We start from the raw sequence: 21824 nt of genomic DNA, 5'->3' as shown, positions 1-21824 counted from the left end.
AAAATAGAATACCATAATTTTAAAAATATTAAACCATGTAGCTTCAATTTCTAAAACAATACTTGGAGGATTGCACAAATCACCTTAACTAAATCTAAAAAGATGTACTGATTTCACTAGCAAGGACTACTGAATTACCTAAATTAAATCTGATATGACCTGAAAATCAGTGTGTCTTCATTTGCTGAATGCATCAATGGGCGACTTAAATCACAAATCATAAACATAAGAGATTCTGCAAATGCTGGAAATCCAGAGCAATACACACAAAATGCTGTACGACCTCAGGTCAGGCAGCATCCATGGAAATGAATAATCAGTCAATGTTATGCCAAGACCCTTTGCCAGGACAGGAAAGGAAAGGGGAAGATGCCAGAATAAAAAAGTGGCTGGGAGGGGAAGGAGGATAGCTAGAAGGTGAAAGGTGAAGCCATGTGCATGGGAAAGGTAAAGGGCTGAAAAAGATGGAGCCTGATAGGAGAGGAGAGGACAGGAGAGTGGATCATGGGGAGGAAGGAGGGGCATCAAGGGGAGGTGATAGGCAGGCGAGGAGAAGAGGTAGGAGGCTACCTAGACAAAATATGAGGTGTTGCTTCTCCACTCTGAGAGTGGCATCATTGTGGCAAACGAGGAAGCCATGGATCAAAATGTTGAAATGGGGATAGGAATTCAAATGGTTGGCCACCAGGAAATTCCGCTTTTGGCAAATGGAGCAGAGGTGTTCAACAAAACAATCCCGTACTTTACGTCAGGCTCAACAAAGCAGTCCCCCATTTCAGGACAGAGAGGAAATTTCTTCATACAGAAAAGTTGATGGACCTTTGTAATTCAATACCCAAGAGGGCTATGGAAGTTCATTAATTTAAATATTTCAAGACATAAGGGAATCAAGAGATATGGAGTTAGCATCGGAAGGTAGCACAGTGGTAAAAGGTGTAAAATTATAGCAGTGGATGTGTATGATTTAGGATGCTAGTATTGTTTAATCTGGCATTAACACTGATTGTTAAAACCCTAGTTATGGAGGAAGTGCAGTATATGACCTAATCAAGGAATGGCCACTGTAACAATGAAGTGAAAAACAAACTGAAGAGTCAGTGGAGCTGAAATGAACGATGGTACTGAAACAAATTACAGATGACATTTACAGCCAAAATGTCTGTTATGATCAGACTTACACACATTTTTAATGGAAATATTGATAATATATTCTTTTGAACTTGCTTTCATCTGATTGGTGATTGAAATTACAAGCAAACATCTATCTAAATATTCCTGTTTCGAGGCAAACCTCAAATGTTCATTAAACTATATTGAGCAACACACACAAAATGCTGGAGGAACTCAGCAGACCAGGCAGCATCTATGGAAAAAAAAGTACCGTCGAAATTTCGGAATGAAAACCTTCGGCAGGACTAGAGAAAAGATGCTGAGGAGTAGAATTGAAAGGGGAGAGAGGCGATAGGTGAAACTTGGAGGGGAATGGATGAAGCAAAAAGCTAGGAAGCTGATTGGTGAAAGAGACAGAAGGCCATGGAAGAAAGAAGGGGGGGAGGGTGGGAGGAGCACCGGGGGGAGGCAATGGCAGGGCAAGGAGTTAACATGAGGGAGGGACAACAGGAAGGGAAATGGTGGAGGTGGTGGGAGTGGGGGGCATTACTGGAAGCTTGAGAAATTGATGTTCATGCTATGAGGTTGGAGGCTACCCAAGTGGAATATAAGGTGCTGTTCCTCCAACATAAGTGTGGCCTTATCCTGACAGTGAAGGAGGCCATGGATGGACACATTGGAATTGGAATGGGAAGTGGAATTAAAATGGGTGGCCACTGGGAGATCCTGCTTGTTCTAGTGGACAGAGCGTAGATGCTCGGAGAAGCAGTCTCCCGATCTAAGTTGGATCTCACTGATATCCAAGAAGCCACACTGGGAGCACTGAACACAGTATATGGCCTCAACAGACTCACAGGTGAAGTGTAGCCTCGCCTCTTTGGGGCCCTGAATGGTAGTGAGGGAGGAGGTGTAGGGGCAGATGAAGCACTTGTTCCACTTACAAGGATAAGTGCCAGTGGAGAGGGACAAATGGACAAGAGAGTTGCATAGGGAGAGATTCCTGTGGAAAGCAGAAAGTTGGGGGGAGGAAAAGATGTGTTTGGTGGTAGGATCCAGTTGGAGGTGGCAGAAGTTTCGGAGAATTATTGTGCCGGATGCGGAGGCTGGTGGGGTGAGGTAAGAACACACGTGTGTGAAATAGAAGGGATGTGGTTGAGGGAAGCATTGATGGTAAAGGAAGAGAAGCCCCTTTCTTTGAAAAAGGAGGACATCTCCTAGAATGAAAAACCTCATCCTGACAGCAGATGTGGCAGAGATGGACGAATTGAGAGAAGGGGATTTGTCAGGTGGCTGCCAGGTGGACTCCAATATTTCTTAAAGGAATAAACAAGCATACATTAAGTGTACTTGAATGTAATACAGTTAACAAGATTTAAACCTGGGCTCACTGGAGAGAGCAAAAGAAAGAGACTGAGAACGTTTCGGCCTGTCTACTTGATTGTACCAGACTGCTTGAATTTATAAGTGGACAAAAATGCTCAAAGTCAGAGGACCAGAACTTCAATCAACAACAACGCATGCATTCCATAGGAAACCCGTGAGGACTGGCCATCATGATTGGGTAATATCTGCAACTTCCATCTTACTGGGGGTTATAACAATGAAATCAGTTAGCCTGACATGACTCATGGTTATTTAAAAGCAACATTTCTTTAGGGAATTTCGTGCAAAGATCAGCTGTTATCACACTGTATTGTGCAGGCATATATGACTAAGTGGTGTCCTGCTTCCATTTCTTAATGTGTTATGCAAGTCAGAGAAATTTAAAAAATATATTTCAGGGGAACAGAAGGCCTCAGAGATGGCTGAGCAAGCCCTAGCAATCAGAACCTCTGAGATATTTACCATTCCTATCCCATGTGAGGATGAAGAAGTTAAAGACAATCCAAAGGTACATTGAGCTTCCAACTTGCAAACTTTGCTTTTTTGAACATATACCCAAAGAGAGCAATGCGAAATATCAGTATATCACTCTAATTTATTCATAAGGAAGCAAAAGACATATGAATGTCATGAAAGTAAACTTACCAAACATCCAAACATCGCTTGCTGAGGTAAACCGACGGAAGTTGATCGATTCAGGAGCCATCCATTTGATGGGTAGCTTCCCTTTTGAAGCTGCCATTAGAGGAGTAAAAGTTTACAAATCGTGCTGTCTACATCTTCTCAATGCAACCTAACCACTTTTCACCTGAATCACAAGTAGGCTCTCACAAAAAAAACCTACATGATCGGTAGACAACTGTGTTCACAAAAATAACTTAGTTTTCACAAGGCATGCTTCAGGAAAATATGCTTTTAACATATCAGATACCATGCTGTTTTACTATGTATTGAAGCACACTCACTCTACGAGTTATGTTCCCATTTCTGCTTAAACTCATTTTTATTGAACGATTGTGAAATTCTCCTTGAATCAATGCAAGAGAGAACAATTATTGGTATATGGCCAAGAAGGGCTCAACCTTACTTGATTAAACTCTGTTCAAGGTATTGCTAAAGCCTAAGAAACAGGCCAATCAATTATTTAATTGATCACTTGGCCACAGCTCTTACAGAGAAAGGGCAGATCAATTGACTGAATGTGACTTCATGAAAAAAAAATTGAAGTAACTGTGCTTTCAGAGTTACAAACATAACTGTGTAAGGCTTCAAATACCAATTGATCATTACAGTTGAAGTTCATTAACGATGTGGCAATGGGCATTGACATGCCCAAAATTCTGGATCTTACAAACAAAATAATGACAGTTGAAAGACACTTATCTTGCAGCAAGACTTTTTTTTGCTGAATTCATAACTCACATTTTAAATTCAGCAATCTTTTACATAATTTTAATTGAAAACATGCAGCAGATCCAGGCCATTGCACAATGATTTACTCCAAAGACTGGGAAAATTCCAGCACTATGTTTTCAAATCAATGTCATTATTACTGAAACATGTGACTGAGGTGTTCAGAACATCTTCATACTGGTGAAATTAGAATGACTGACAAAAGAAAGCTTAAAATTTAATTTAATTTTTTCTTTTTTTCAGGGAATGCATTGTCCATTCTTATTTGTTCTTGAGAAAATAGCGATGAGCCATCCACTTGAACTGCTGTGGTCCTTCTGGGAAAAGACAGTCTCATAATAGTGTTCTTAAGGGAGTTCCAAGATTCAGGCCTTACATTTTTACAAGAAAACCGATATATTTCCAAGTCAGCACAGTGTGCATCTTGTTGTCCTTGTCCATCTTGAGAGTAGAGGTGATGGATTTAGATTTGGAAGATATTGCAGGAGTAGGCTAGGCAAGTTACTGCAATGTATTTTGTGGATAGATGCACTGTGGTCATGGTGTAACAATGGTGGAGTTTTCGGATATGGTGAAAGGGGTGTCAAACAAATGTGCCACTTTATCCCAGATGGTACCAAATATCTTCAGTTTTATAGAGGAGCACTCATTCGGCCATGTGGGAAGTATGGCATCACACTCATATAACTTAAGCAGCTCATCTAAACTTCAGGGGGAATCTTTATCAGCTTGGTAAATGGGCGGTATTCCATTGGGTAAAGTCAATCAAAATGCGACTTTCATCGTAATTGGTAGAAAATTTGTAGAACAGAGAGACCTTGGAATTCATAAAAGTTGCTGGTGAACGCAGCAGGCCAGGCAGCATCTCTAGGAAGAGGTGCAGTCGACGTTTCAGGCCGAGACCCTTCGTCAGGACTAACTGAAGGAAGAGTGAGTAAGGGATTTGAAAGCTGGAGGGGGAGGGGGAGATCCAAAATGATAGGAGAAGACAGGAGGGGGAGGGATAGAGCCGAGAGCTGGACAGGTGATAGGCAAAAGGGGATACGAGAGGATCATGGGACAGGAGGTCCGGGAAGAAAGACGGGGGGGGGGGTGACCCAGAGGATGGGCAAGAGGTATATTCAGAGGGACAGAGGGAGAAAAAGGAGAGTGAGGGAAAGAATGTGTGCATAAAAATAAGTAACAGATGGGGTACGAGGGGGAGGTGGGGCATTAGCGGAAGTACTTCTCTAACTTCCGCTAATGCCCCACCTCTCCCTCGTACCCCATCTGTTACTTATTTTTATACACACATTCTTTCTCTCACTCTCCTTTTTCTCCCTCTGTCCCTCTGAATATACCCCTTGCCCATCCTCTGGGTCCCCCCCACTTGTCTTTCTTCCCGGACCTCCTGTCCCATGATCCTCTCGTATCCCCTTTTGCCTATCACCTGTCCAGCTCTTGGCTCCATCCTTCCCCCTCCTGTCTTCTCCTATCATTTTGGATCTCCCCCTCCCCCTCCAACTTTCAAATCCCTTACTCACTCTTCCTTCAGTTAGTCCTGACGAAGGGTCTCGGCCTGAAACGTCGACTGCACCTCTTCCTAGAGATGCTGCTTAGCCTGCTGCGTTCACCAGCAACTTTTATGTGTGTTGCTTGAATTTCCAGCATCTGCAGAATTCCTGTTGCTTGCCTTGGAATTCATGTTCTTTTTCTCAGGGTTGAAATGTCTAAAACTAGAGGGCATGCATTTAAGGTGAGGGGGATAATTTCAAAGGAGATGTGAGGGACAAGTGTTTTTTTAAGAGTATGTTGGATGCCTGGGTAGTGGGAGAGACATTAGAGACTATACTCACTGTCACATTAGTGCCATGTGACAGTAGGTATAGGAATAGAATGAGGTGGAGGATAAATGCGTGGCTGAGGGATTGGAGCAGGGAGCAGGCATTCAGATTTCTGGATCATTGGGACCTCTTCTGGGGCAGGCGTGACCTGTACAAAAAGGAGAGGTTGCACTTGAATCCAAGGGGAACAAGTATTCTGGCGGGAAGGCTTGCTGGCTATTGGGGAGAGTTTAAACTAGAATTGTTGCAGGGTGGGAACCGAGCTGAAGTGATGGAGGGAAGGGGGGGTTGGTTCAAAAATAGAGAAAGCTTGGAGACAGTGTGAAAGGGAGGATAGGCAAGTGATAGAGCAGGGATGCGCTCTGTCCGATGGCTTGAAATGTGTCTATTTTAAAGTGAGGAGTATCATGAATAAAGTGGATGAGCTTAGAGTGTGGATCAGCACTTGGAGCTATGATATTGTGGCCAATACAGAGACTTGGGTGGCTCAGGGGCAGGAATGGCTACTTCAAATGCCAGGTTATAGATGTTTCAGAAAGGACAGGGAGGGAGGCAAAAGAGGTGGCGGTGTGGCACTGTTGGTCAGAGGTAGTGTCACGGCTGCAGAAAAGGAGGAAGTCATGGAGGGGTCATCTACGGAGTCTCTGATGGTGGAAGTTAGGAATAGGAAGGGTTCAATAACTCTACTGGGTGTTTTTTTATAGACCACCCAACAGTAACAGGGACATCAAGGGGCAGATAGGGAGACAGATTCTGGAAAGGAGTAATAATAACAGAGTTGTTGTGGTTGGAGATTTTCATTTCCCAAGTATTGATTGGCATCTCCCTAGAGTGAGGGGTTTAGATGGGGTGGAGTTTGTTAGGTGTGTTCAGGAAGGTTTCTTGACACAATATGTACATAAGCCTACAAGAGGAGAGGCTGTATTTGATCTGGTATTGGGAAATGAACCTGGTCAGGTGTCAGGTCTCTCAGCGGGAGAGCATTTTGGGGATAGTGATCACAATTCTATCTCCTTCGTCATAGGATTGGAGAGGGAAAGGAATAGACAAGTTAGGGAAACGTTTAATTGGAGTAAGGGGAAATATCAGGCTATCAGGCAGGAACTTGGAAGCATAAATTGGAAACAGATGTTCTCAGTGAAATGTATGGAAGAAATGTGGCAAATGTTCAGGGGATATTTGCGTGGGGTTCTGAGGAGGTACTTTCCAATGAGACATGGAAAGCATGGTAGGGTACAAGATCCATGGTGCACAAAGGCTGTCTTAAATCTAGTCAAGAAGAAAAGAGGAGCTTACGAAATGTTCAAAAAACTAGGTAATGACAGGAATCTAGAAGATTATAAGGCTAGCAGGAAGGAGTTTAAGAATGAAATTAGGAGAGCCAGAAGTAGCCATGAGAAGGCCGGGGGACTTCGGTAGCGCTCATGGAGTGAAGTCGCGGTCTTGATTCGCTCCATTACCTCTGAGTTTTTCTTCTTATGATCAGCTATATTTTAATTAACCATTAAGGCATCAACTTTTACAATACTTTGAAATAAATTGGGCTCTCCGATAATTGGATGCGTTTAAGGTCTGCTATGTCTAAGAATGGAAAAAACGGGAAGGATGGCAAACCTCCGGTTAGACCGAAAGGTACTGATTTCCCTCCGACTGAACCACCGGTGACTTTGAAAGCTATATCGGAGCTAATTCAAAGGGAAATTTCAATCTCTGTTACGGAGCTGATTCGTGCGGAAATTTCAACTAGTTTCCAGAAAGTTGCCGATTCAATCGAGAAGATACAGATATCTATTATGGAACATCGGTCGGCTATATCTGATCTTCAAAAATCCACGCAACAAAGTGAGCTCAAGATGGAGAAAATCGAAGAAACAACTAATGTAATGAAGAAGAAACTCGACTTTCTGACCTTTAAAAACTCTGACTTAGAATCTAGAATGCGACGGCAGAATCTTCGAATGATTGGGGTGCGTGAAGCTGTTGAATCCGATAACCCTATGAAGTATTTTTCTCAACTTTTAAAAGATGCATTTCCTACTGTATTTCCTGACCAACCACCGTTATTGGATCGTGTTCACAGAGTTCCATCATACTCGCCTAGGTCAGATAAACCTAGACATGTCATTTTACGTTTTCATTACTTTCAAGACAAGGAGAAACTGTTTCGATTCGTTCGATCTAAAGGTTTCGTTGATTTTTTGGATCTTAAGTTCCGATTCGTGGAGGATTTCAGTAAACCAATCCGGGATCAACGGGTTCGTTACAGATCTGTGACGTCGGAACTCTACAAGATGGATTTAAAACCAGCGCTGCTATACCCTGCATGTTTAAGGATTCGTACGCTGGATGGAGCCCTCCGTTTTTTTGAATCTCCATTGGATGCCCAGAGTTATCTGGATCAATTTTCACCTTCAACATCTTAATCGTAATATTTTAACTATCTCCGTTGATCGGAGGCTGTGAATTTGTCGGTCTTAATTTTTTTTTGCCCTATTTGGGCAGAAAAGTTTATTTTTGATTACTTAATATGGTTGCTAAACTTTCTTTTTAACTGCGTCATTTCTTTCTTTTTCCCAGGGGATTCTGGGTGGTTACTTCCTCATCGTCATTTTACGTATTTCCTTTGTGGCCTTAAATTTTGTAGATTTTTTAAAAATCTATTTTGTTTTGTAGGTTTTTATAACTAGTTTATGTTAATAATCTCATTTTTTTTGTTGTTTTGTTTACTCATGGGTCTGGGGTTTATTGCGTTTTTTTATATTTTCTGGCTTTTATTCTGTTATGTGTTTATTTTAATTGAGTTATCTTTTATTATTCTTTTACTGTTTTATAATCAGCTGATCTTTTTTATATTTACACTTTTTTTTAGGGAGCGTATACCGGAAGTCATGGGGGTAGTTTTAGTGCTTGCTTCTTTCGGGCTGGTCTGCGTTAGATTTAGCCTTGGGGTCATGGGGTGTAGGGGTGGTGGGAGGGGCTTCACGTTTTAGTTTCTTTCTTCTTGGGCTATATACATTATTGAAGTATTGGTTGCGTTCTTCTTCCCAGTATCTCTTGTATGTTCTGTTCCCTTTCCGGGTTCGTGGGTCGAGCCTATCGTCAATCCTCCTTGTTGCGGGTTGACTTTAGGGTTTATGGAGTCTATTATTAATTTTGTCTCCTGGAATACTAATGGTCTTAATCATCCTATTAAAAGGAAAAAAGTTTTTAAAGTGTTCCGGAGACTTAAAGCACAAATTTTATTTTTACAAGAGACCCATGTGCGGAGGGGGGACAGACTACGTTTTTTTAAATTCTGGAAGGGACAACAGTTTCATTCGAACTCCAGTGCTAAGATTCGAGGCGTCTCTATTTTTATAGACTCCTCAGTTACTTTTATACAACATGATATTATTTCTGATCCGAATGGTAGATTTCTATTGGTTAGTGGTTTACTATTTAATAAAAAAGTAGTTTTGGTTAATGTTTATGCTCCTAATATGGACTGTCCGGAATTTTATAAATCATTATTTAATCAGTTTCCGAATTTGAATGAATTTTCATTGATTTGGGGCGGAGATCTTAATACCTGTTTGTCTCCAGCTTTGGACCGTTCGGCTCCTCTACGGACCTTACCTAATAAATCTGCAACTTTGATTAATTCATTCCTTTCTGATTCTGGGTTGACGGACATTTGGCGTTTTTTGCATCCTCAGGAAAAAGATTTTTCTTTTTTTTCACATGTTCATCACTCCTATTCAAGAATTGATTATTTCTTTATTGATTCTCGTCTTATTTCTTCAGTGATTAAATGTGATTATGACTCTATAACCATTTCGGATCATGCTCCACTTAAGCTTTCCATTAAAATTCTGGCCAATATACAAAATAATAGACAATGGCGTTTTAATTCGCTGTTGCTTCAGGACTCGGACTTTGTTAACTTTATGAATGAACAGATTGGTCTTTTTTTTACAATTAACTATATAGAGGAAATTTCTGTCAACATTCTTTGGGACACTTTTAAAGCTTATATTCGTGGTCAGATTATCTCGTATTCTGCTGCTTTGAGGAAGAAGCTGAAGCAGGAGGAGTTGGTAATTGTGGACAAGATTAAGGAAATTGATAAGAAATATGTTATAGCTCCTTCTGAGGAGTTATATAAACAAAGAACTGAACTTCAAATGGAACACAGTTTATTACTCTCGTCCTTGATTGTAAACCAATTAAAGAAAACAAGAAGTGAATTTTATGTACACAGTGACAAAATTGGCAAACTGTTGGCTAATCAACTGAAGTCTAATTATGCTAAATCTCAAATTAATCAGATTTATAACCAAAATGATCGACTGATACTTGATCATGTGGGGATTAATCAAACCTTCTGTGATTTTTACTCTTCCTTACATCAATCAGAGTCTCCTCGAGATTCTAAATATATGAATGATTTTTTAGATAATTCAGACTCCCCTGAGATTTCACAGGATATGTCTTCTATGTTAGATACTCCCATTACCATGGATGAGATTAAGAATGTTATTTTCTCTATGAATTTGGGGAAAGCTCCTGGCCCTGATGGGTTTACTGTAGAATTTTATAAATGTTTTGCTCCTTCATTAATCCCTTGGCTCTGTAGGGTTTTTGAGGCTTCATTAAAACTTGGTAAACTTCCTGAATCTTTCAATAGAGCGTCAATTTCTCTAATATTAAAGAAGGATAAAGATCCTGCTCAATGTGCATCTTATAGACCAATATCTTTATTAAATGTTGATTCTAAAGTTTTTTCTAAGTTATTAGCAAATAGATTAGAAAAAGTACTTCCTTCTATTATTTCGGAAGACCAAACGGGTTTTATTAAAGCAACATACATCAAAGTTGCTGGTGAACGCAGCAGGCCAAGCAGCATCTATAGGAAGAGGCGCAGTCGACGTTTCAGGCCGAGACCCTTCGGCCTGAAACGTCGACTGCGCCTCTTCCTATAGATGCTGCTTGGCCTGCTGCGTTCACCAGCAACTTTGATGTATGTTGCTTGAATTTCCAGCATCTGCAGAATTCCTGTTGTTTGGGTTTTATTAAAGGTCGTTACTCTTTTTATAATATTCGCACACTGTTAAATATCATTTATACTCCCTCACAAAATGTTCCTGAGTGTGTTATCTCTTTAGATGCTGAGAAAACTTTTGATAGAGTAGAATGGCCTTATTTATTTAAGGTGCTTGAAATGTTTAATTTTAGCTCGAAATTTATATCCTGGATTAAACTGTTATATCATTCTCCTGTGGCCTCGGTCCGTACTAACTCTTTAAGTTCACCTTTTTTCCCTCTTTTTCGAGGTACTCGACAAGGTTGTCCTCTTAGTCCCTTATTATTTGATATTGCATTAGAACCTCTTGCAATTGCCATTCGAGAATCTCCAAATATTACTGGGATAACTCGGGGTTTAAAGTCCCATAAAATATCACTCTATGCTGATGATTTACTTTTATATATTTCTAATCCTCAAAAATCCATCCCGGCTGTTTTAGAGCTATTAGCACAATTTGGTCTTTTTTCAGGTTATAAATTAAATCTTAGTAAGAGTGAACTCTTTCCGATTAATAAACAACTTCCCTTGTATTATAAATTTCCATTTAAATTGATTAATAATTATTTTTCATATCTTGGGATTAAAATTACTTGTAAATACAAAGATTTATTTAAGACCAACTTTTTTACCATTAATAGACCATATTATTCAACTTTCATCTAAATGGTTTCCTTTATATTTAACTTTGATTGGTCGTATTAATGCAGTTAAGATGTTTTTTTTGCCAAAATTTTTATATATATTTCAGGCATTACCAATCTTTGTTCCAAAATCTTTTTTTGACAAAGTTGACTCTAAAATTTCTTCATTTATTTGGCAGAATAAAAACCCGAGACTGGGTAAAATACATTTACAGAAAGCTAAGAGAGATGGAGGCTTAGCATTACCTAACTTTAGATTTTATTATTGGGCAATTAATATTCGACATATGAAATTCTGGTTACTTGACCAGGATATACTATCCATTCTTAAATGGGTAGCATTGGAATTACAATCTGTTCAGGGTTTTACACTTGGCTCTATTTTAGGTTCCTCTCTTCCTTTTGATTCGAAACGCCTTAAACAAGTGTCTAACCCGATAGTTAAATATACCTTACGTATTTGGTTTCAATTCAGAAAATTTTTTGATCTTAATCAATTTGGGTTAGCGATTCCTATTTTAGGTAACATATTTTTTCCTCCCTCTTTTACGGATCGTGCTTTTCAAATTTGGAAGACTAAGGGTATTTCACGGTTTTTGGATTTATTTTTAGATGGTTCCCTTATGTCTTTTGAACAATTATCTAATAAATATAACTTATCAAGAATACATTTTTTTATATCTACAAGTTAGAAATTTCCTAAGTACTATACTTTCTTCCTTTCCAATGCTTCCTCCTACATACATTTTAGATACTATAATTAACTTTAATCCATGTCAGAAAGGTGCATTGGCTATGATTTATAATATTATTATAAAACTTAGGAAAGCTCCATTTGATAAGATTAGGGTAGATTGGGAACAGGAATTGGGGTTTACCATTTCCGTGGATGACTGGGGGCAGATTTTACAATTAGTCAATACTTCCTCTATCTGTGCTAAACATTCCCTAATTCAATTTAAAGTTGTTCACAGAGCACATATGTCCAAAGATAAGTTAGCGCGCTTTTATTCTCATATTAATCCTTTTTGTGATAGATGTTCGGGGCAGATAGCCTCTTTAACTCATATGTTTTGGTCTTGCCCTACTTTGGAAACTTTTTGGAGAGACATTTTTAATATTATCTCCAAGGTATTGAATATAGATATCTCTCCTCACCCTATTACTGCTATCTTTGGACTACCTAAAATTTCCAGTAATCTTTCCCCTTCAGCCCGTAGAATGATTGCATTTCTTACTTTAATGGCGAAAAGATGTATCTTACAACATTGGAAAGAGCTTAATGCTCCAACTACCTTTTTTTGGTTTTCTCAGATGATATTATGCTTGAATTTGGAGAAAATTAGAAGCAATCTTTATGACTCCTCATTTAAATTTGAACAGACTTGGAGATCTTTTATTCAATATTTTCATTTAATGTAATACATACCCTTCTTGTTTTTTTACTGTTTTTAATGGAGGTCGGGATTGAGGACGTGATTTTAAGTTTAACTCTGTTTGGTTTCAAGTTAGCCCATTGCTTTGCTTTGCTTTTAGTTAGTTGCACGGTGGGTTTTTTTTGGGGGGGGGTTTCCTTTTCTCTATTGATATATATATAAAAATTAGTATACTATTATGTTACCTTGGTATGTTATGTTTAAATTACATTGTTTGTAGTATTTTTTTTGTATTAATATCTTCTGTAATTTTATTATATTCTAACAGTGTATTAGTGTCTATATGGCTTACCTTTTTGTATACTTATTCAATAAAAAGATTTAAAAAGAAAAGAAGGAGAAGGCCTTGGCGGACAGGATTAAGGAAAACCCCAAGGCATTCCACCAGTACGTGAAGAGCAAGAGGGTAAGACGTCAGAGAATAGGACCAATCAAGTGTGACAGTGGAAAAGTGAGTATGGAACCGGAGGAAATAGCGGAGGTACTTATTGATTACTTTACTTTAGTATTCACTATGGAAAAGGATCTTGGCAATTGTAGGGATGACTTGCAGTGGAATGAAAAGCTTGAGAATGTAGATATTAAGGAAGAAGACGTGCTGCAGCTTTTCGAAAGCATCAAGTTGGATAAGTCACCGGGACCGGATGAGATGTACCCCAGACTACTGTGGGAGGTGACGGCAGAGATTGCTGAGCCTCTGGCAATGATCTTGCAGCATCAATGAGGACGGGAGAGGTTCCGGAGGATTGGAGGGTTGCAGATGTTGTTCCCTTATTCAAGAAAGGGAACAGGGATAGCCCAGGAAATTATAGGCCAGCGAGTCTTACTTCAGTGGTTGGTAAGTTGATGGAGAAGATCCTGAGAGGCAGGATTTATGACCATTTGGAGAGGCATAATATGATTCGGAATAGTCAGCATGGCTTTGTCAAAGACAGGTCATGCTTTACGAGCCTGATTGAATTTTTTGAGGATATGACTAAATACATTGATGAAGGTAGAGCTATAGTGATTAGTATATAGTATATAATATATAGTATAGATTTTAGCAAGGCATTTGATAAGGTATCCCATGCAAGGCTCATTGAGAAAGTAAGGAGGCGTGGGATCCCAGGGGACATTGCTTTAAGGATCCAGAACTGGTTTGCCCACAGAAGGCAAAGAGTGGTTGCAGACGGGTCATATTCTGCATGGAGGCCGGTGACTAGTGGTGTGCCTCAGGGATCTCTTCTGGGACCCCTACTCTTTGTGATTTTTATAAATGACCTGGATAAGGAAGTCGAGAGATGGGTTAATAAATTTGCTGATGACACAAAGGTTGGAGGTGTTGTAGATAGTGTGGAGGGCTGTCAGAGGTTACAATGGGACATTGATTGGATGCAAAACTGAGCTGAGAAGTGGCAGGTGGAGTTCAATCCAGATAAGTGTGAAGTGGTTCATTTTGGTAGGTCAAATATGATGGCAGAATATAGTATCAATGGTAAGACTCTTGGCAGTGTGGAGGATCAGAGGGATCTTGGTGTCCGAGTCCATAGGACACTCAAGGCTGCTGCGCAGGTTGACTCTGTGGTTAAGAAGGCATTTGGTGCATTGGCCTTCATCAGTCGTGGGATTGAGTTTAAGAGCCAAGAGGTAATGTTGCAGCTATATAGGACCCTGGTCAGACACCACTTGGAGTACTGTGCTCAATTCTGGTCGCCTCACAACAGGGAAGGACGTAGAAACCATAGAAAGGGTGCAGAGGAGATTTACAAAAATGTTGCCTGAATTGGGGAGCACGCCTTATGAGGATAGGTTGAGTGAACTTGGCCTTTTCTCCTTGGAGCGACAGAGGATGAGAGATGACCTGATAGAGGTGTACAAGATAATGAGTGGCATTGACCATGTGGATAGTCAGAGGGTTTCCCCCAGGGCTGAAATGGCTAGCAGAAGAGGGCATAGTTTTAAGGTGCTTGGAAGTAGGTACAGAGAATAAGTTTTTTTTAATGCAGAGAGTAGTGAATGCGTGGAATGGACTGCCAGCGGTGGCGGTGCAGGCGGAAACGATAGGGTCTTTTGAGAGACTCCTGGATGGCTACATGGAGCTCAGAAAAATAGAGGGCTATGGGTAAAGCCTGGGAAGTTCTAAGGTAGGGACATGTTCGGCACAGCTCTGTGGGCCGAAGGGCCTGTATTGTGCTGTAGGTTTCTATGTTTCTTAGACTTTTAAGGGAAGTTCAGATAGGCACATGAATGTAAGGAAAATGGAAGGAAATGGACAATGTGTAGGCAGAGGGGATTAGTTTTGTTGGCCATTTGATTACAAATTTATTTGGTTTGGCACAATATTGTGGGCCAAAGGGCCTGTTCCTACAGTGTACTGCTCTATGTTCTGCATGGTTCCCCAAAAGAGAAGACACATGTAGACATACTGGTAAAGGCAGCATTTGGCACACTGCCCTTCATCAGAAAGAACATTAAGTGTAGAGGTTTGTAGGTTATGTTGCTATTGTACAAGATGATGGTGAGGCCGCACTTGGAGTATGCGAACCTTACCATCAAACCTGCAGACAAAGGAGGTGCAGTTGTAGTATGGCAGCATGACTTCTACCTTGCTGAGGCCAGGCGTTAACTCTCAGACACCTCCTCATACCTACCCCTTGAAGAGGGCCTCACTCCAGACCATCAGAACTTTCTCTACGACACCATCACTGACCTCATCAACTCTGGAGAGCTACCATTCACTGCCACCAAACTGATAGTTCCCTTACCCTGCACCGCCCGCTTCTACCCCCTATGCAATATACAACCTGCTAGGGTCACCTTTGGTGTCCAGTGCTCCTGATGCGACCTTGGCGAGATCCATCATAAATTGGGGGACCACTTCATCAAGCACCCCTGCTCCATCCACCAAAAGTGGAACTTCCAAGTGGGCAAACATTTTAATTACGATTCCCATTCTGACAAGTTAGTCACTGACCTCCTTTTGTACCACGATGTGGCCACACTCAGGGGGAGAGGGGTGGAGGAGCAACACCTTATATTCTGTCTTGGTAGCCTTGAACATGCAGCATGAGCATTGATTTCTCCTTCCGGTAAAAAAAAAATCACCCCATCTCTCTTCTTCTATTCCCTACTCTGGCCTCTAACTTCTTCTCGCCTGCCAATCACCTCTCCCTGGGTCCCCTCCTCCTTTTATGGTCCACTCTTCTCTCCTGTCAGATTCCTTCCAGTCCAGCCTTTTACCTTTCCCACCCATCTGGCTTCACCTTCTAGTTATCCTCCTTTCTTTCCCCCGCACCACCTTTTTTATTCTGGTGTCTTCCTCCTTTCTTTCCAGTTCTGAAGAAGGATCTCAGCCTAAAATGCTGGCTGTTTGTTCATTTCCATAGATGCCACCTGACCTGCTGATTTCCTCTAGCATTTACTGTGTGTTGCTTTGGATTTCCAGTATCTGCATAATTTCTCACGTTTATTGTGATCAGTTTTGTACTATAGGAAAGATGTAAAACTTGGTTAACTTCCTGAATCCTTCTATAGAGTATTGATCTCTTTAATATTAAAGAAGGATAAAGATCCTGCTCAATGTGCATCTTATAGACCAATATCCTTATTAAATGTTGATTCTAAAATCTTTTCTAAATTATTAGCAAACAGATTAGAAAAAGCACTTCCTTATATTATTTCGGAAGACCAAACGGGTTTTATTAAAGGTTGTTACTCTTTTTATAACATTCGCCCACTGTTAAACATTGTTTATACCCCCTCACAAAATGATCCTGAGTGCGTCATTTCCTTAGACGCTGAAAAAGCCTTTGACAGAGTCGAATGGTCTTACTTATTTAAGGTGCTTGAAATGTTCAATTTCAGCCCGAAATTTATATCCTGGATCAAATTGTTATATCATTCTCCTATGGCCTCAGTTCGTACTAACTCTTTAAGCTCACCTTTTTTCCCTGTTTTTCGAGGTACCAGACAAGGTTGTCCTCTTAGTCCTTTATTATTTGATATTGCATTAGAACCTCTTGCAATTGCTATTAGAGAATCTCCAAATATTATTGGGATAACTCGGGGTTTAAAGTCCCATAAAGTATCACTCTATGCTGATGACTTACTTTTATATATTTCTAATCCTCAAAAATCTATTCCTGCTGCTTTAGATTTATTAGCACAATTTAGTCTTTTTTCAGGTTATAAGTTAAATCTCAGTAAGAGTGAACTTTTTCCAATTAATAAGCAAGTTCCCTTATATCAGAATCTTCCGTTTAAATTGGTTAATAATCATTTTTCATATCTTGGGATTAAAATTACCTGTAAACATAAAGATTTATTTAAGACTAATTTCCTACCCTTAATCGATCACATTACTCAACTCTCATTTAAGTGGTCTCCATTTTATTTAACTTTGATTGGTCGCATTAATGCTGTTAAGATGTTTATTCTTCCAAAATTTTTATATGTATTTCAGGCACTACCGATTTTTGTTCCAAAATCCTTTTTTGATGAAGTTGACTCTAAAATTTCTTCATTTATTTGGCAAAATAAAAACTCGAGATTGGGTAAAATACAGCTACAGAAAGCCAAGAGAGATGGAGGTTTGGCATTACCTAACTTTAGATTCTATTATTGGGCAATTAATATTCGACACATGAAATTTTGGTTACTTGGGGACTTCCGGGTCATCAAGGGAATGGCGGCGTAAGGAAAAGGTCTCTCGACAAAAAAGAAGGTAAACTGCCCCAAAATCGAATTTAGACAAATACTTAATATTGCATAACTATATTAATAAAAGGGGCAAGGATGATGTCTAAGAACAAGAATAAAAAGTCCGCTCTGAAGGCTGATAAACATAAAGAGATGCAGCAAGGCGAAGGGCCTAGCTCTCCCACGGCAAGCCAGGACGGAGATAATGAGGGGGAATCGGTGACTTTGTCTTTGATTCTCGGAGAGATTCGCGAGTTCCGACAAGGTAACAGCAAACAGCTGGAAGATATTAAAGGAGAAATAGTAAAAACTAACTCGCGGATAGATGAAGCCGAAGCGAGGATTGTTGGAATTGAAGAGAAGCTACAAAATGCAGAGGAGGTGATAGCAGAAATGCTGAAGCTACAAGACCAACTCCAGTGGAAACTAATAGATCAAGAAGGCCGCTCGAGAAGGGAAAATGTGAGGATCTACGGAGTTCCCGAAGGAAAACCCGGATTGATGATTCCCTTCGTGGAGAAGCTACTTAGAGAGAACCTTGATATACCGGCCGCAAAAGACCTACAGATAGAAAGGGCTCACCGTGCGTTGGCACCACAGCCTCCGGCAGGCACCCAGCCCAGATCGATTCTGATCAGATTTCTCAGTTACAGAACGAAGGAAGAGGTGCTTAAAAGAGCATGGCAAAAGAAAGGTTTCATGTGGAACAACTGTAAAATCAGTTTAGACCACGACTACGCACCGGGGATTCTTGCCAGACGGAAGGAATATACGGAAACACGGAGAGTCCTGAAGGAAAACAACATCAGATTCCAGACCCTGTATCCAGCTCGGCTGAGAGTCTTTTACGACGAAGGGACAAAAACTTACGCTACGGTGGAGGAGTCAACGTCGGACCTGGCGGGTAAAGTTATCACCCAACCGGAGTCGCTACTGGAGAGGATTCGGCAGAAGTCGTGGCAGTTAGTGGGGCGAGGACGCTCCACTCGAACCAGAGTGTCAAACTACAAGGAAAAGCTGCAAATATTCAGACGCGAATGTACAGAGAATACAGATTAATTAAGAGAAATGACTGAAAAGAGTAAATCGGACTTAAAAGTAAAATGAAAACTGGTAACTGAAAATAATCTAGGCGGAATAACTTGAATGATAGCAATATGGTCGAGACATAAATAGGAGAAAATTCTCTATGATTATTCAAACTGCTGAGGGCCCTCTAACACAGGGTGAAGATAGAGGTTATCCCTCTGAACTGAGGCGGGTCGGTGCTCAGGCCTCACTGTGGGAAGTCAGGGAAAATTTTCAAATGTTATACGTTCAGAAATGTCTAGGGTGTGGTTATATGTCTTGGTTTACTGTTGAGAAGGGATTGCTTACTGTTTGGTTAGAAAAGGAGAGTGCTTTTTTTCTACTAGAGAAAAATGCAAACTGAATTGGTAAAAATAATTTCCTATAATGTTAATGGGGTTTTGAATCCAATTAAAAGAAATAAGATTATGTCTAAATTGAAAAAAGAGAGGGCACAAATAGCTTTCCTCCAGGAAACACATATGAGCCAATCTGAACATGGAAAATTAAAAAGAATGGGCTTTAAGCATGTATTTTATTCATCATATAAATTGAGTCACAAAAGAGGGGTAGCTACTTTAATATCAAGTACTCTTAATTATGAACATATTTCAGAGACTAGAGACAAAGAAGGATGGTTTGTAAAAATCACAGGAAGAATAGAAGGTACAGAAATAACATTGCTGAATGTTTATGCTCCTCCAGGTAGTGAATGGTCATTTTATAGACACATTTTTGACCTAATGGTCAGTTCTCGAGGGGTAGTAATTTGTGGAGGGGATTTTAATATTAGATTAAATCCTATATTAGATTCTTCAAGAATAGTTACTCAGAATAAACCTCTGACTCAGAAACTGAATTCATTGATGGAGGAGTTGGGAATTATAGATGTCTGGAGGGAATTACACCCTACTAGTAAAGATTATACATATTACTCTTTCCCTCATTCAGCCTATTCAAGGATAGACTATTTCTTTATCTTTAATACAGATAGACTCAGGATAAAAAACTGTAATATTGCAACAATTGATCTGTCGGATCATAGCCCAGTCTCTATGTCTCTAATCCTGGAAAGGAAAATGAGGAAAACACTATGGAGGCTAAACTCACATATACTTAATAACCCAAAAGTAATGGAGAGATTAAGGGGTGAAATCAAAGAATATCTAGACCTTAATGACACAGGAGAAACATCACCAGTGATTTTATGGGATACATTGAAAGCTGTACTGAGAGGGAAAATTATTTCCATTACTACTCACATGAAAAAAATCAATGCACAAAAATTAGCAGACCTTCAAGGAAAATTAAAACAACTTCAAGTTGGAGATAGCAACAAAAGTAATTCAAATCGAAAACAGGAAATTAGGAAATTGCAAAGTGAAATTGATGATATTTATACGTTGGAAACTCAAAGAAATTTTCTTTACCTGAGACAAAAGAATTATGAAGTAGGAGGTAAATCAGCTAGATTATTAGCATATAAATTACGAAAACAACAAGCAGACAATACAATTCATAAAATAAAGAATCCAAAGACAAAGCTTGTGGAGAGTACAATAGGGAAAATTCAAGAGAGTTTTGAAACGTATTATCGAGAGTTGTACTCCCAACCCCGGGCCCACAGTGAGCCCTATATAGACAGTGTATTGAATTTTTTAGATCTACCTAAACTTACAGATTTACAAAATGAAAGTTTATTAGAACCAGTAACTGTCAAAGAACTGAACGTGGCCATCTCTGGGTTAAAGGCTGGAAAGTCCCCGGGTTCTGATGGGTTTACCTCAGAGTGGTACAAGTCCCTGAAGACACAGTTAGCCCCATTACTACTTAACACCTTTAATTGGATCTTGCAGAGAGGAGAAACTCCACCTTCCTGGAGAGAAGCGATTATTTCAGTTATTCCTAAAGAGGGTAAAGATAAACTAGAATGTGGCAATTATCGGCCAATTAGTGTTCTTAATTTAGATTATAAACTATTTACATCTATATTAGCGCGCAGATTGGAAAAGCTTTTACCTGGCCTAATCCATTTAGACCAGACTGGATTTATTCAACAAAGACAAACACATGACAACATAAGGAGAACTCTGCACATATTAGAACAGGTTAATAAGAACGAGACAGAGACAATGGTAGTAGGATTGGATGCTGAGAAAGCTTTTGATTCGGTTAGTTGGGCATTCCTATACAGAGTGTTAGGAAGATTCGGCTTTCAAGAAAGGTTTATTAAAGTAATTCAGACTCTGTATGACAGCCCAACAGCCCGAATTAAGATAAATGGGGACCTCTCTGACTCCTTCATTTTAGAGAGAGGCACTAGACAGGGATGCCCAATTTCTCCTCTCCTTTTTGCACTATATATTGAACCACTTGCCCAACTAATAAGACAGAGCGAAATCGTAAAAGGTATCAAGGTGGCAGGGATTGAACAGAAAGTGGCGTTATTCGCAGATGATGTTTTGGCCTATCTGAGTGAACCAGAAAAATCATTTATAGGATTGTTTACACTGTTGGATGACTTTGGGAAAATATCAGGTTATAAAATAAATGTAAAGAAAACGCAGGTTATGTCCTTAAATTATACACCATCCAAAAAATTGCAGGATACATACGATCTTAAGTGGGAAGCTAAATCATTAAAATATTTAGGAATAACCCTGCCGAAGGATCTTTCAACACTGTCACAGGTAAATTATGGGCCATTAATCTCAGAGATAAAAGCAGATATGCATAGATGGAATCTTATCCCCTTTTTAAGTTTAAATTCAAGGATAAATACTATAAAAATGAATATTCTTCCTCGGTTATTATATCTTTTCCGTACTTTACCAGTGGAGGTGGATGATAATCAATTCAGGGAATGGGACAAATGGATTTCCCGCTTCATTTGGCAAGGAAGGAAACCTAGAATTCGATATAACACCTTACAGTTAGGGAAGGAAAAGGAGGTATGGTTCTTCCTTGCCTGAGAAATTATTTTTATGCCTCACAGATAACCCCTCTGTTATATTGGTGTAATAGGGAATATAAGGCTAGATGGAAGGAAATAGAATTTGGATTAGTTGACAGTTTTCCTCTTCAGGCCTCAATAGCTGACAAAGGATTGATGGCCCAGTTGGAAAAATTTAATAATGCTTGGATAAATCTTACATTAAAAGTATGGCAGAAGGTGGTTAATTCATGTGGAATTAATAACATGCTA

General features: G+C 39.7%; 1 protein-coding gene across 18 annotated transcripts in view; it reads right to left on the bottom strand.

Annotated features, from left to right (window-relative positions):
- The window catches only part of LOC134351841 (focal adhesion kinase 1), a 522413-nt gene that overhangs the window by 116551 nt on the left and 384038 nt on the right, over nt 1-21824 (bottom strand). For all 18 annotated transcript variants that reach the window (XM_063058747.1, XM_063058688.1, XM_063058792.1 and 15 more), the window contains one exon: nt 3139-3228. In XM_063058747.1, coding sequence (XP_062914817.1) covers nt 3139-3228 — 90 coding nt within the window. The remainder of the gene's footprint in view (nt 1-3138; nt 3229-21824) is intronic.

This window comes from Mobula hypostoma, chromosome 1 (assembly GCF_963921235.1).
Source record: "Mobula hypostoma chromosome 1, sMobHyp1.1, whole genome shotgun sequence".
Taxonomy (NCBI): Eukaryota; Metazoa; Chordata; class Chondrichthyes; order Myliobatiformes; family Myliobatidae; genus Mobula; species Mobula hypostoma.
Note: the sequence above shows the minus strand (reverse complement) of the source record. Positions and strands in the feature narration are given on the sequence as shown.